The sequence below is a fragment of the Myxine glutinosa genome, chromosome 10 (assembly GCF_964187855.1).
Source record: "Myxine glutinosa chromosome 10, kmMyxGlut1.1, whole genome shotgun sequence".
Lineage (NCBI taxonomy): Eukaryota > Metazoa > Chordata > Myxini > Myxiniformes > Myxinidae > Myxine > Myxine glutinosa.
This window is the reverse complement of record NC_136270.1, coordinates 120,202,868-120,218,742: the sequence shown is the minus strand read 5'-3', so window position 1 is coordinate 120,218,742 and position 15,875 is coordinate 120,202,868. Positions and strand designations below refer to the sequence as shown.

At 43.3% G+C, this 15,875-nt stretch overlaps 1 protein-coding gene and 1 long non-coding RNA gene across 2 annotated transcripts in view; one reads left to right on the top strand and one right to left on the bottom strand.

Annotated features, from left to right (window-relative positions):
• Positions 1 to 8,053: 8,053 nt before the first annotated feature.
• Positions 8,054 to 13,638, bottom strand: LOC137433567 (uncharacterized). The gene is made up of 2 exons (XR_010985655.2): positions 13,568 to 13,638; positions 8,054 to 8,714 (listed from the first exon to the last, which is right to left on the bottom strand). It is a non-coding gene; the product is annotated as an uncharacterized LOC137433567 (long non-coding RNA).
• Positions 13,639 to 13,817: 179 nt separating this feature from the next.
• LOC137433821 (ribulose-phosphate 3-epimerase) overlaps positions 13,818 to 15,875 on the top strand; it is a 34,993-nt gene continuing 32,935 nt past the window's right edge. The window contains exon 1 of the mRNA XM_078786037.1: positions 13,818 to 14,055. Within this exon, the coding sequence (XP_078642163.1) occupies positions 13,934 to 14,055 (122 nt within the window). The 5' untranslated portion in view covers positions 13,818 to 13,933. The remainder of the gene's footprint in view (positions 14,056 to 15,875) is intronic.

Sequence of the window (15,875 nt, the reverse complement as noted above, 5' to 3'; positions counted from 1 at the left end):
GACATTTGTTCCCAATGCAATACTTTGTAAATGAGTTACTGAAAGCAGTGTTTTGAAATGGGGTCCGTGCATATAATTTGTAACCTCATGGGGGACAAATTTTACAATGACAAAATGATCATTACAATGTCCTGATTATGAGAGATAAATGTTTCTTTAAAATGTTGTTGCTTTGCATGTAGACTATATGGATGGAATAAAATTCTATGTCTGTTGGAAATATTTTTTTGATGTGGTGCCATAATTAAACTTAATGTTAAACTTAATGTTGATATGGCACACTAATTAACAAGAACATTTCAAACTGGCACTTCTTGCCAAAAAGGTTGCCGACCCCTGCTCTAGAGTCTAGACTGTCACACTGGCAGTTCAGGGGAGGCTTGCAACCCGATCCAAAAAATGTCAATAAAACAAAATGAAATATAATCAATCTACTTCAAAGAATTGCAAAACGATACAATAAGCAAATCATACAAGTATGACGACGGACTTAATTAATTAATAATGACAGACTGAAACAATTAACACAGGAGACCACATACAACCGATACGAAAGGCCGACCCAACATCGCACACACAACACTATCTCACCCAAGGAAAGGAAGGGAAGCAAATTAATAAAATAATATTCGCAGGGAATTGAAATAAAACGGGATGAGGATGGGAATGGAATGGGGTTCAGACCTGTTTGAAGAGCGGGTTCATCAACGCTCGTCAGAGCGGGACATGGCGGTGTAGAAGTCTTTCAGGACTTCAGTATGATTGACTATCTAAATATGTCCATCTAAGTGAGTTTTCACTTACATCCAAATTGCTTGGGTATAAAACTCTGATGATAGCAAGATATTACAATTATTATTAATGTGCTAATGCTACTACTAATGGAGATGAGCTTTGGGAAAATTATATAATCGTTAGAAATATAATTTTAAACGGTGCTGGAGCTTGGAGCAGAGAGAAGCTCGTGTGGTGACCTTTTTTGACCTGCTCTGAGCAGTTTGCTGGCTAAAGTGCAAACTCATCCTCTTATCTCAGGCTGCACATTCTTCCAGTCTATAACTTGTGAAAGGTCTGGACGGCGGCGCTTACTTGTCTGGGATAAAATAAACTATGATGACTTTTAAGACCCATCTGCTTCTCTTCACTGTCTTCTTCAACGAAACCACACGACTATAATAGAGACAGAACGCTCAGGGAGAAGAGAGAATCTGTGTGGACGTCCACAGTGTGTTGTGTTAATGAAGTGTATGTGCTGTGTTCTGTTTTAGCAAGTATTAAATAAATTGCCTTCAAGAACATGGTTTTCTCTGTCTCAGTCATCTTATTGAGTAGAGATATTCCACATCAGTGGGAACAAACGTGAATGGACCAATCATCACGCTCTGCAATTCCTTTCTCCTTTGATCCCTTTCCTTTCGTCAACCTCCTTCATACAACACAGCAAATCCCTCAGGAAGTTCATCGAGGTCGACTCCTTCATATAGCCCATGCCGAGCCCGTTCACAGCATGAATCATGTATCGGTTTCCACAGAGACCCCAAGAAGCGCCTTTTTCCACACAATACGCTCTTTTCCTTTTTGTCCACCTCCTTCATGCACAATGAATCCTTCAGAAAGGTCGTAGAGGTTGAGTCCCTCACACCAACAAGCTCACTCACACCAACAAGCTCACTTCACACCACGAGCAAGGATCGTTTTTTCACCACCCCGCCAAGAACCGCTCTTCTTCCAGTTATTTCCCTTCTTTCCCCTTTTTCCCTCACTTTCTTGCTTTAAAGAAAAAAGGGTTGAATCGCTTCCAAAGCTGTTTTGTGCACCACCACCAACAGTCAAAATCATGTGGCGTAAAAAGAGTGGCTATGGGGTAAACTTTAAGAAAAAGGAGAAATAAATTCGAAAAGATCCTATTTGTGGGTCCACAGCTGAACTGGCATTTCTATGCAATACACCCTAAACAACACGGCTCCTAAATGGTTGACATTCCCACAAACGTAACACTACCCCCTTTCCTCGTCCAGAGCCGTCCCGGCTCGTAACCACAACAACGACTATTACAAAAAAAAAAATCACTACGGGGAGGTACCAACACAGGACACAAATCTGCCATATCCTGAACCCTGAACGAATGCCAGGTCACCTACACTACCCCTACTTAACCTAAAACACATTTCTACTTGCTATACATTACACAGAGATAATTAGGCACAAATTGCAAGTTCCAAATATTTGACAACTAAAACCAGGGCAAATGGCCCTTAGTCTCAAGGACATGGCACAATGCCAAAACGTCTAGTATGTCTTAATGGAAGGCATGATGCAGGTGACAACAGGTAAGTTGGCAATGTGTGTGCTGTTCTCTTCTCAGCTTCCAAGAAACTTCCTGGTCGTGGCCTCAGCCTCCGATTGTTCAAGGTAACGATGAGGATGTAAATTAATAGCATGAGGTGCTCAACGTATCTGAAGGGGAGTGGGGTGAAACAAAGCACAAAATCCCCTCCCCACTGCATCAGAAGAGAGGTAAGGCACAACACCCCTAACTAGTAAAGCAATTTACATGGGCCGTTTTTGTATTTTTCTTTTGGTGTAAAGCAGGAGTTCCTCCACAAATATCTTTATACATGGTCAATCATCAGCCCTATCCCAATTGTCGCAACTACCGCAACTCTGGACCTGTTCAGTGTTCAGGCACCCCAATGGATCCAAAACGGCTTCCCCTCAGTAGCAATCTCAATGACTCAACTCCTCCATTGCATTGTAGCGCACCCAAAGTTTGTGACTCCCAATTAACCAGGCCTCACACAGACTGCGCTGCACACACAGGTGACGCAAGCCCTCCGGAATTTCAGCCCCAAGGACTCCAATCTCATAGCCAAACTGTGCCCTTTCTTGCACCTCAACACTGTGCTCTCCTGGCACTTCATCTCCAAGGGGTGTACTCTCCCACCTCCATGCGCCACTGGCCCATAACCCCTTCCTCAACCTATTTTGCCACGACCCACAGGCATCTGCATCCCTAGGCTGGGTGCGCCTCGCTCCATTACTGTCATCAATCTGGGTGGCATAACTTCACCTTTACGATCCACGCTACTAATCAGGTTCAGTGTCCAATCCAAGGTTCCAGTGGTGTGGGGTTCTGTTAACTCCAATTACTAGCCCTTCCAACTATAAGCATGACTCTCCAGTCTGCAGTACACCACTCACTGCTCATCATAACAGACCTCAGAACACCAATCACCTCACACTCCGCTCTCTTGTTTCTCTTTGAACATATCTCTTATGTTTTGATCCATCCCTGTCGCCATCCCTCTCATGGTCCCTCAAATTTCTATTTCCGTATGCGGCATGTTCTCGCTACTCTTTCCCCTCCATCATCGCCTGCTGCATTGATCCTGGGAGTTTATAACCATAATGACCATTGGTGTTCTTCTTCCTTAATTTATAATTCCGTTGTTTCCCATCTACACAACACCATGAACCTCGCTCATTTTTGTTTTCTTTCTCACTTTATAATTTGGATGATCCTCGTCTGAAGAAGCATAAACCTTGCACCTCTTCGTTTTCTTCCTGACTTTATAATTTGGCTGGTTCTTGTCTAAAGACACATGATCCTTGCACCTCTACTTTTTCTTTTTGACTTTATAATTCTGCCGTTTGTCTGAAGAACCATGAACTATGCACCTCTTCTTTTTCTTCCTGCATAAGGCTCTGTTTTTATTGACTTTCAATCTTGGCCTTGATTCACCATCTGATCTATTGTTGCAATCAGTAACAGCTTTGACTTCACATGAGCACCCATTTCAACCTCTCCAACTTGACCATCTGAGCCACTCCTATTCAACTCTTCTTTCAACGTTTCATCACAAGCATTTTGCATTTTGCAAGACACTACATGCCCAAAAGTATGCGGACACCCGAACATCGAACATCTCATTCCAAAATAATGGGCATTAATATGGAGCAGGTCCCCCCCTTTGCTGTTATAACAGCTTCCACTCTTCTGGGAAGGCTTTCCACTAGATGTTGCAACATTGCTGCGAGGATTTGCTTCCATTCAGCCACAAGAGCATTCGTGAGGTTGGGCACTGATGTTGGGCGATTAGGCTTGGCTCGCAGTCAGCGTTCCAATTCATCCCAAAGGTGTTCGATGGGGTTGAGGTCAGGGGTCTGTGCAGGCCAGTCAAGTTCTTCCACACCGATCTCGACAAACCATTTCTGTATGCATCTCGCTTTGTGCACGGGGCATTGCCATGCTGAAACAGGAAAGGGCCTTCCCCAAACTGTTGCCACAAAGTTGGAAGCACACAATCGTCTACAATGTCATTGTATGCTGTGGCGTTAACATTTCCCTTCACTGGAACTAAGGGGCCTAGCCCGATCCATGAAAAACAGCCCCAGACCATTATTCCTCCTCCACCAAACTTTACAGTTGGCACTATGCATTCGGGCAAGTAGCGTTCTCCTGGCATCCGCCAAACCCAGATTCGTCCATCGGACTGCCAGATGGTGAAGCGTGATTCAGCACTCCAGAGAACGTGTTTCCACTGTTCCAGAGTCCAATGGTGGCAAGCTTTACACCACTCCAGCCGACGCTTGGCATTGCGCATGGTGATCTTAGGCTTGTGTGCGGCTGTTCGGCCATGGAAACCCATTTCATGAACTCCTGACGAATTGTTGTTGTGCTAACGTTGCTTCCAGAGGCAGTTTGGAACTCGGTAGTGAGTGTTGCAAACAATGACCGACGATTTTTACGTGCTACGTGCTTCAGCACTTGGCGGTCCCATTCTGTGAGCTTGTGTGGCCTACCACTTAACGACTGAGCTGTTGTTGATCCTAGACGTTTCCGCTTAACAATAACAGCACTTACAGTTGACCGGGGCAGCTCTAGCAGGGCAGAAATTTGACAAACTGACTGGTTGGAAAGTTGGCATACTATGATGGTGCCAGGTTGAAAGTCACTGCGTTCATCAGTATGGCCCATTCTTCTGCCAATGTCCGTCTATGGAGATTGCATGGCTGTGTGCTTGATTATATATACCTGTCAACAATGGGTGTGGCTGAAACAGCCAAATCCACTAATTAGAAGGGGTGTCCGCATACTTTTGGTCGTGTAGTGTATCTTCATGATTTGAATAGGTGGGAGGGGAAGAACTAACACACGTGAACCCATCCCCCACAGGTCACGTAGGCAAGACCATTCATTTGAAGGGAACACATCCATCCCCCTCAGATTGCAATTAAAAAGACAGTCCTTTCAAGTTACATATGTGACATTCCAAAGAGATATGTAGATTACCTCCGGAGAACTTAACAATGCCTTACTCAATCTCAATTTGACCCTCGGATAGCAATTTACAAAAAAAAACGTTTGCTCCATACCACCCATCGACTTAATTTGACCCACGCTGTAGAGGAAAGATATGCTGATTTGCAAAACAATAGCCAGGATAAGTTGCATTCAAAAGCTGATTAACTTTCAGAGCTTACAATGGTCAATTTGACCTCTGGGAGTCACAGATCGCGTACAAGCCTTTGCAAATAGTTTCAAGAATGCAGAGCATTGTGCATGCAGATTAGACAAGCAAATCTTGGCGCCACTCAGTCTGAGAGCTTCATATTAATGTCCTTCAAAATAATTAATTTGAAAACATTCATTCGATATCTATAAATATACACGTTTATATTTATGATTTCCAAAATCCTATTATCATGTATTTCAACATTGTACAGATGAATTAACCATTGGGAATACATAATCCAACACTATATTTCAAATCACAATACATCACATGGTACAAATGAGTCATATAGATGAATTCAACAGTGGAAATACATAATAACACAACAATATTGTTACATTTGTGGAGGGTAGGCAATGAAATACCTCAGTCCAGGTAGAATTGTATTGGGTAGCGTGCTCCGTATGCTGTGTAAACACCTCGATGTACTTAAGTGAGGCCGGATGTCGCGTAAGTGGATATTTGTCTCCATGCGAGGGGTGGAGCTATGCTAATTAGTTAGGGTATAAGGTAACTTTCCCTGTATGTAGTTGCCTCTGTGGTTTTCCCTTTGTTCCTTATGACACTTGCAACACCAGCCATGCATTCTGCACCTACACTAAATAAATAACACAACCGGCGACCGGATCCGGACATTTGAACACTATCCCTGATGCCACCAGCTGAGTCATCGCAAGGGATGGCAAAAAGGGCCATGAGGCCCTGCGCCAAAAGGTGATGATTGTTCATGGCCATAGAGCGATGCGATGGTGCTCGTTGATTGGGGCGCGCGTGACGTCATCATGGAACGTTCCAGGACCAGGGACAAAAAGGCAAAGTGGCCGCCATCTCTCTCTCTCTCTTGGTCCGGACTCTTGGTCACAGGTGGTCACAGTTTGTACTCTCTCGTTCTGGCCTTGGTCACAGGCGGTCGCAAGTTGTGCTGGCCTTCACTGCGAGCAGTTGCATTTTCTATCCTTCTGTTACGGGCTGTGGGAAAGGCGGACGCATCCTTCTCATCTATTCTCTCTCTCTCCTTGGTGTTGGCTCGTGGCGGTGGCGCTTGGTGCCGTGTGCGCCTGGGAAGAACGTCGGGGCTCAGTGCGGCCGAGCAGGAGGGACGAGGAAGGAGCGAGGGCCTGTTCGCTTCACATCCCGCGCAGGGACACGGGACCTGTGACGGTCCTGGCGTGTTTAGGGATGCGGGACCTGTGACGGTCCCGGACGCCAGTCAAGGTAGCAGGCAAATGCACCACACACATTTTTACTTTCGTTTAGTTCTCCCTGTGTCTGTATATGAGTCCGTGTGGAGGATCCTCATTTAGGAATTAGATTTTACCGCACATTCTTTGTTATGCTGGCATTTATTTTTTTAAACTCATTATTTGTTGCATTCCCAATTCCTTGTCCTGTCCTGCTTATTTGTTGGTGGTTCGGAAAACCCACTTCACGTCCAGCCATGCAGGTAAGCTTTGTGACCCTCCACCCCCGTGTGTAAAAGGAGCCGCCATAGTTTGGGTACGCCTCGGAGTTAAAGCTCGATTGGCCATGCGTCACCCAGAGGTGTTAATCCCGGTGAACACGACAATATATATCTATACCTATGTCCACTTATTTTACAAATTAATTTACCATTGTTTGGTTTTGTAGCAAGACATTGTTTCTGGAAGAGCACACCAGTGCACGATTTGTATCTTGTCGGTGAGAAATAAAATAATTCGGTCAGGGTTCCAGCGATAATTCGCCTACTCTCTCTCCTTCTCAGAAAACACCGCAGAATAATTATTTTGCTTATAATTTCTCCCACACCCAGGTGGCCTCTTCGGTACGAGCCAGGTCCACTGCATTGTCCAATGTGAGAGTTTCTACCTTGCCTAGCAATGTTTCTTGGACTTTCTTGTGTCTGGTGCCGATTATTAACTGTTCAATTAGACGGTCTTCCAGCTCTTTATTGGTGTCAAATCTGCACTTTTGAGCCTGTAGCCGTAATTTAGTCATGAATTAATCGATGGATTCAGCAGGTTCCTGCTTATACTTCTGTAGGTGGAAACAATTGTCGGAAATTGGTCCTCGGCTCTAGATGTGTTGTGAACTTCTCCCATATTTTCTTGGGTTGTTTGCGATCATCGTCAGACAGGTCCCACAAATTGTACATGTGGGGGCCTTGCTGTCCTACCCACAGTAAGGTGTAGGTTACTTGCTCGTCTGGGCTCATTCCAGCAAGAGGTGCCCTGAGTACGAGTTCAGCATTCTGCTTAAAAGTGGTGAATGCAGAGGGCAGGTCTGGGGCCCGACAGTTCATTCTAGGTGGTTCAATGCCGGACATGTTAAGCGTGTTGGGAATGGTGCCAGAAGAACGTGTCGGCAATGGCGTCCTACCCGAAGCAGGCCCAAAGCGCGCAGGGGTTGGGGCACCGTCAACGAAAATGTCCTTTTACCCGGTCGGGGTGGTTTAAAGTTGACCACCGCTGCCACCATGTGATAGATCGGGACCGAGCGAGGTGAGGTAATAACCACGGGAAGAGCACGTACAGAAAAAAAAAAACACGAGCCAGGTACAGTTTGTTGCAAGAGGAGCTGTATTGAACAATGCACCGGAAGCGGAAGTACCCCAAAAATCATGTGTATAACAAACTCAACAAAAGCACAGAATTATATGAGTAAATGTTTTACAAGTTAGAATTATTGGTGATGGCAAAGAGCCACTAATAATAATTCAGTGGTTGACAGTGCTCAATCTGTGGCTGGCTTTGGAGGCCAACTTTAAAATGTGGTTTACCCAAGAAAAGCCTTCTGGTCAAAACCCATTGGCTGGAGAGCTGGCATGACTCCACCCACAATTGTAAGCAGGAAAATCATACATCAGCCGCTTTGGTGCTATGGTAGGCCTAAAGTCGTCTTCGGAAGTCTTACATCACAATCACCATGCCCTATAAGTTTTCCGTTCAGCGTGAAATGGCTGTTAAAAGATCAAACTAGAATGGCACTCGGTATAGAGAGCATACCTCCGCAAGGCTGAGAAACAGGCAGGGTGATTCATCAATGGGTGTGCCGTCCCTTGGATGGACGTCGGGCGTCCCGTCTGCCAGCATTTGTTAGTCGATGTGAAAGATTCCACGGTGTCTTTCGTGAAAGGTAGGCAAGCTATCAACCGGCACCCTGAACAAATTGGGTGCCAAATTGCAAATTCCTGCCCTAACCAGAGAGGGCACTGCATCACTGCAAAAAATTTATGCTGAATTAAAAAGGCAATGTAGGGATGACAAACTACAGTCTAAAAAAGGTCCTAAACAAGATAGGGATGATGTTGGTTTAGTTTAGAGAGTAGCTAAGAGTATTGCCCTCACATAACAATCCAATTCATTTTCACATCAAAATGTAACGATGAAAAACAAGGCATTTCCCGAGACATGATATTTCTGCTGATATTATTTGATGCCACATAACATTATCACGCATAACGCCAACACTTAGGTGAATGTGTCTAGCGGCTCCGCCCCCATCAGGCTGATTGACAGTCATAGCCACGCCTACCCCAGTCTTATTCTTTTACATAGGAATGTCGTTTTCCGTAATTTTCGTGGAATCCTTTCAAGCTACGACAATTATAATACCAAAGGATGTTGCAGGAAGTAAAACTCTATCAAATGGTAGCAGAATCATTGCCATTGATAGAGGCAGCTCGGAAATATGCTGTCTGAAGAAGATCATTATTATTATTACGAGCATGACTCGGTGCGCTCCGCACACCTCACCACACGTCGTTTCAGAGGGATAGGCATCTTTGACCATTTCGGTGTATTTTGGGTCTTCTTGGTGTTTTGGGTATTCAGGGCCATTTGGGTCTTCAGGGTCTTTTGGATCCTCTGGGCCTTTAAGGGTATTTTAGGTCTTTGGGGTGTTTTGGGTCTTCGGTGTCTTCAGGGGCTTTTGGGTTTTAAGGGTCTTTTGTTTCCTCTGAGTCTTTAAGAGTCTTTGGGGTATTTTGGTTATTTGGGGTATTTAAGGGTATTTTGGGTCGAAGGGGTCTTTAAGTGTCCTGAAACGAAAACGCCTCTTTTTTTTCTCTTTTTTTTTGTATACAAGATCGAGGCTCGTGGAAGAGCGAACATTAATGACAAATAACAAAGGGACATATAAGACATAATAAAGGGAGCGGGAGACAAGATGGGGAGAGAGGGGGAAGCAAACAATAACAACATTTCTGAGCAGGGACATCGGAAGTTCTGTGGGAGGGAGAGGACTTGAGAGAAGGAGGGATTGGAAGGGGGATGGGGGTGGGAGAGGTAAAAAAAACACACTGACACAGCTAGGACTTCCAGGAAAAAAGTCGGTATTTCAGAAAAGTGGATCTGGGGTGAATTAACGGGGGTAGAAAAGGTCAAGGTTTTGGATGGGGGAAGATAAGAGATGGTGGTGAAGAGCTGTTTTAAAGACCTGGAGGGAGGAATGGGATTGAAGAGAGTGAGGGAGTTTGTTCCAGAGGCGAGAGAAAAGAGGAATGAAAGAGTGAAGGTGAGCAGAGAGTCTTGATTTTGGCAGTTTCACCATAAGAGGGTTGCCGGCAGATCTGGTGCGGGGGAGCTAGGCTGGAGAGGAGTCGGTATAAGACAGAAAGACCACCAACCTGCCTGCGGTAAATGAGTGAAAGGCTGTCGGAGTTAGCTTCATCGCGGGAGATTCCAATGATTCTGAAAGCTTTGGTTTCAACAGCGTGAAGCCGATCTAGGTGTGAGGCAGGAGCACCAGCCCAGAGGAGAGAACAGTATTCCATTGAGCTGCAGAAGAAAGGCTTGTATGTGGTGAGGAGCTCAGGTGTGCCAAGGAAGGACTTCGCATGACGGATGATGCCCAGTCAGCGACGTGCTTTGGAGACCAACTTGGAAATGTGGTTTTCCCAGGAAAGATCATAGCAGATTGTGAGACCCAAGAGCTTGATTGACAGAACTTTTTGGAGAGGATTGTTGAGAAAGTAGATGGGAGGGTTGCCCAGTCGGTCTTTTCGGAGAGTCATAGTGAGAGTGTGAGATTTGTCAGGATTGAAAGACATTTTTCACTTTTGTTTGACCAGTTTGTGATTTTGTCCAGGTCTGCAGAGAGTGAAGAGGCTGCAGACTGCCGATCTGAGGGATGAGGAATGGAGCGGCAGAGAGTGGAGTCATCAGCAAAGAGATAGAGAGGATTTTCCAGAGAGTCAGAGAGATCATTGATGAATACCAGAAAAAGCACAGGGCCCAGAACACTGCTTTGGGGAACTCCAGCCTGAACAAGAAGGGGAGATGAGAGAAATCCATTCAGGGCCACACATTGACTACGACTAGAGAGCATGGAGATTGCGTTGACATTTCCATGGATACCATAGGAGGAGAGTTTGGTGAGCAGACCTGGGTGCCAGACCGTATCGAAGGCACGTGATATGTTAAGGGAGACAGCTCTGATTTCCCGGTTGACATTGAGGACCTCCATCCATTGTTGAGACAGCAGAAACAACATGTCCAGAGTAGAATGACCTGGTCTGAATCCAAATTGATGATCAGAGATCAAGCCATTGGAGAAGAGGAAGGACTTGATATCCAAAGCAATGATAGATTCCATGATTTTGCTGATAATTGGGAGCAGGCTGATTGGTCTGTGGTTGCAATGATCTGTTTTTGCAACTTTTTGTGTAAAGCGGTGATGTTGGCAGATTTCCAAGCTGATGGGAGATGACCTTGAGCAAAAGAGAGGGAGAAGAGAACAGAGAGAGCGGCAGAGCAGGATTTTAGGACCCATGGGCTGATGCCGTCTGGTCCAGTTGCAGAATCAGAGTCGAGGTTTCACAAAAACTTCTCCACCTTGTCAAGAGAGAAGGTCACAGAGTCCAGGAGCAGCTGGGTATGACTGGGTACAGAGAGAGACGGGTTCGGGACACAAGATTTTGAGGCAAACACAGAGTTGAGCATTCGGTTTTTTCACGTGCGGAGTCGGCTGTGTAGCCGTTTGAGGTAAGGGAGGGGATGGAGGAAGAACAAACACCAGAAACAGTAAATGTTAAATATTAAAATTTAAAGTCAATCGGATGAAAATTGAGGATTTTAGAAATCTGGTCTATGTTGACCTTTTGGCCTAAAAAAATAGTTGGGGGTTGAAATACTTGGTGGTTGAATTCAGTGATCAGATTTGCAAATGCTCTTCAAATTTCAAGTTAATTGGATAAAAATTGAGGATTTTCGAAACTTGGCCTATGTTGATCTTTTGGCCAATGTTGACCTTAAACATACGTAGTGGTTGAATTAATTGACCAGATATGCAAATCATTTTAAAATTTCAAGTCAATCGGATGAAAATGGAGGATTTTAGAAATTTGACAAAGTTGGTGATTTTTGGCCTTTGTTGACCTATTGACCTTTTGACCCAAAAACAATAGGCTTCTTGCTTATGACCAACTCTACCATTTGGTGAAGTTTCGTGAAGCTCAGTTGAAAATTGTGACCTGTAGGCGACTGGCATACAGACAAACAGACAGACAAACAGACAGACAGAATAATGCACAATACCAATCAATATACTTGAAAAGGACTTTGCACTGAAGGACCTTGAAAACGCAATTCGCACTCTTGAAAAGGAATCTTCGATTTTCGCAAGTGATAATTCAACCTTGTGTGTTGGTGGTGCAGATGGTAAATTGTATATCAATAAATAAATAATTCAACGTTGTGTGTTGGTGGTGCAGATGGTAAATTGTATATCAATAAATAAATAATTCAACGTTGTGTGTTGGTGGTGCAGATGGTAAATTGTATATAAATAAATAAATAATTCAAAGTGGTTTGTTGGTTGTGGAGATCGTAAAGTGTATATAAATAAATAAATAATTAAACTTTGTGTGTTGGTGGTGGAGATGGTAAAATGTAAATAAATAAATAAATATTTCAAAGTGGTGTGTTGGTTGTGCAGATGGTAAATTGTATATAAATAAATAAATAATTCAACCTTGTGTGTTGGTGGTGCAGATGGTAAATTGTATATCAATAAATAAATAATTCAACCTTGTGTGTTGGTGGTGCAGATGGTAAATTGTATATCAATAAATAAATAATTCAACGTTGTGTGTTGGTGGTGCAGATGGTAAATTGTATATCAATAAATAAATAATTCAACGTTGTGTTTTGGTGGTGCAGATGGTAAATTGTATATCAATAAATAAATAATTCAACGTTGTGTTTTGGTGGTGCAGATGGTAAATTGTATATAAATAAATAAATAATTCAAAGTGGTGTGTTGGTTGTGCAGATGGTAAATTGTATATAAATAAATAAATAATTCAAAGTTGTGTGTTGGTTGTGGAGATGGTAAAGTGTATATAAATAAATAAATAATTCAAAGTTGTGTGTTGGTTGTGGAGGTGGTAAAGTGTATATAAATAAATAAATAATTCAAAGTTGTGTGTTGGTTGTGGAGGTGGTAAAGTGTATATAAATAAATAATTAATTAAAAGTTGTGTGTTGTTTGTGGAGATGGTAAAGTGTATATAAATAAATAAATAATTCAAAGTTGTGTGTTGGTTGTGGAGGTGGTAAAGTGTATATAAATAAATAATTCAAAGTTGTGTGTTGGTTGTGGAGTTGGTAGGATGTATAGATCGAGGGTTTTCATCGAGGGTTTTCAGAGTTATCCCATAATGCCGTGCGCGCCGCCGTGTTGGTTGTATTCACCTCCCTGGAAACGACATTTGTCTCGTTGTTGTGACACTGCAATGGAACGTTTCGCTAATTATTAGCGCTGAGGAATCGCCTCTAGCGAATGACTTCCAGCCAGTGTAACGCGAATTCCTGTCACAGGAATTCTGAGATCATATAAGTGTGACGTGGCAGTTCCTGATTGGTTCGTGTTGGGGAACCCCTTCTCGCTGCCGACGTGACGTAAATTCGCACACGCGCACTGGTGAAGCGCGAGATTCGGCCCAAGGTTCTTATTATTATTATTATTATTTTTGGATACAAGATCGAGGCTCGAACCATGATCGAGGCTCGAAATTCCATGCCCGAACCTCAGCGCAATCCAAGAGGATTCACTTGTTTGGCCTTGTTTACCTTTTCTCGCTTGTTGAGCTTGCCAACCAATATGGTGCCCGCGCACTGCATCATGGGTACTGAAATCCCTCTGTATAAAAAATAGATGCTTACTCAAACCATAAACTGTACAATCCTGCACTATTCTCCATTGAAAAAATTCCATTCCAAAGAATTGACTCCGATACCAAAATTAATTGACATTCCTCCGCTGCGGACTAACACGGGGTGGCGCGCGGTTGGCGACTTGGGAGGCGGCTCACTTCCTTTCGTGACGAATCTGCACTGCGGAAGTGACTGCTACATGTGCGTCTGATCCGGTTTGAGTGAACGCGGTTTGTCGTGTCCGTGCGTACACGTTTTTCCTTGGTTGTTGCCTCGGTCGCCATGGCCGTTGTGCCTCAAATCGGCCCATCCATCCTGAACAGCGATCTCAGCAATCTCGGATCCGAATGCCGACGTCTCCTGCTCTGTGGAGCTGATTTCCTGCACCTGGACGTCATGGATGGGTATGTCGGCCTTCTCGTCCCAATGCTTTGTGATGTAGGTATTTACCGTTGGCGCACTGTGTCTGTGTTTGAGCATAACGTTTTGTTCACAGCAGGTGAGTTCATTGAATATCCTTAAAACAAAGGCCGTGTGTGTGTGTGTGTGTGTGTGTGTGTGTGTGTGTGTGTGTGTGTGTGTGTGTGTGTGTGTGTGTGTGTATGTATATATATATATATATATATATATATATATATATATATATATATATGTATGTATGTATATTATGTATGTATATTATATATATATATATGTATGTATGTATGTATATTATGTATGTATATTATATATGTATGTATGTATATTATGTATGTATATTATATATATATGTATGTATATTATGTATGTATATTATATATATATGTATGTATGTATATTATATATATATGTATGTATATTATGTATGTATATTATATATATATGTATGTATATTATGTATGTATATTATATATATATGTATGTATATTATGTATGTATATTATATATATATGTATGTATGTATATTATATATATATGTATGTATATTATGTATGTATATTATATATATATGTATGTATATTATGTATGTATATTATATATATATGTATGTATATTATGTATGTATATTATATATATATGTATGTATATTATGTATGTATATTATATATATATGTATGTATATTATGTATGTATATTATATATATATATGTATGTATATTATGTATGTATATTATATATATATATGTATGTATATTATGTATGTATATTATATATATATATGTATGTATATTATGTATGTATATTATATATTGTTGCGAATATGGAATTTGGCCTCCATATCCGCTTGTAAATATTCCCCTATTTTCTCCAATACTCCCCAACTTTCCCCAATCCCCCATTCCCTAGTCCCATTGCATGTAAATAACAATCAGTAGAGCCGACCTTCCCCTTATTCCCCCATTAAATGTCGTGCCCAGGTCCACCGCACCACACGTAGACAACTTTTCGGACATCTTCCTAGTTATTCTTAATCTATGTCAGTTAAGGCCTCGTTTCCATTAATTATGACTCTTCGTTGCACCAGAATGTGATTATATGGCACCAGTAGTGAGTTTAGGACCTTCCCATACCTCCTCCCATCTTCTTCCCCAAACAACAACAACAACAACAACTACAGCTACAACAACAATAACAACAACTACAACAACAATTACAACAACAACAGAAGAGATGGCGGCGGAGCGGGGGAGGATGCGTCCTCACACCGGCTCGATTAGCTCCAGACCATGCGCTCCACGGGGTTACCCCGAAGGGGCTGGCTGTCAGCTCCTCGTCAGGGGCGGAGCCAGTAACCCCCCCCCGCACGCACCCAATGAGAAGCAACGTGCCGATTCCACGAGGCGGAGCTAACGAGCCGAGGGCGTGTCACTCCCCGCCGGATATACGCAGCCGCTTGCCGGACGTGAGGTGAGATGCGCCTCAGCTTGGAGAGAGAAGCCACCGCCACCCCCAGCGCGACGATACCTCCCCGCATCTTTGGACCGGACCGGACCGTACTGGACCCTGCTTTGAGCCAAGAGTGCACCTTGAGCCATCGATACCCGCTGTCCTTTTCATCAACCCCCGTGTGAGTCAGCCTTGTCCCGTTTGTCTGTAGTCTGTCCGGGGTTAATATAAGAGTGTGTCTAAGTGCCTGTCTTTCTGTGATTATAACTCTAGCCCCTGTAATCTGACCTTTCCGTACGAATATAATCTCCTCCGGAGGTCTTGAGAACTGAACCCTTGGTGTCGTATTGTGTTATTG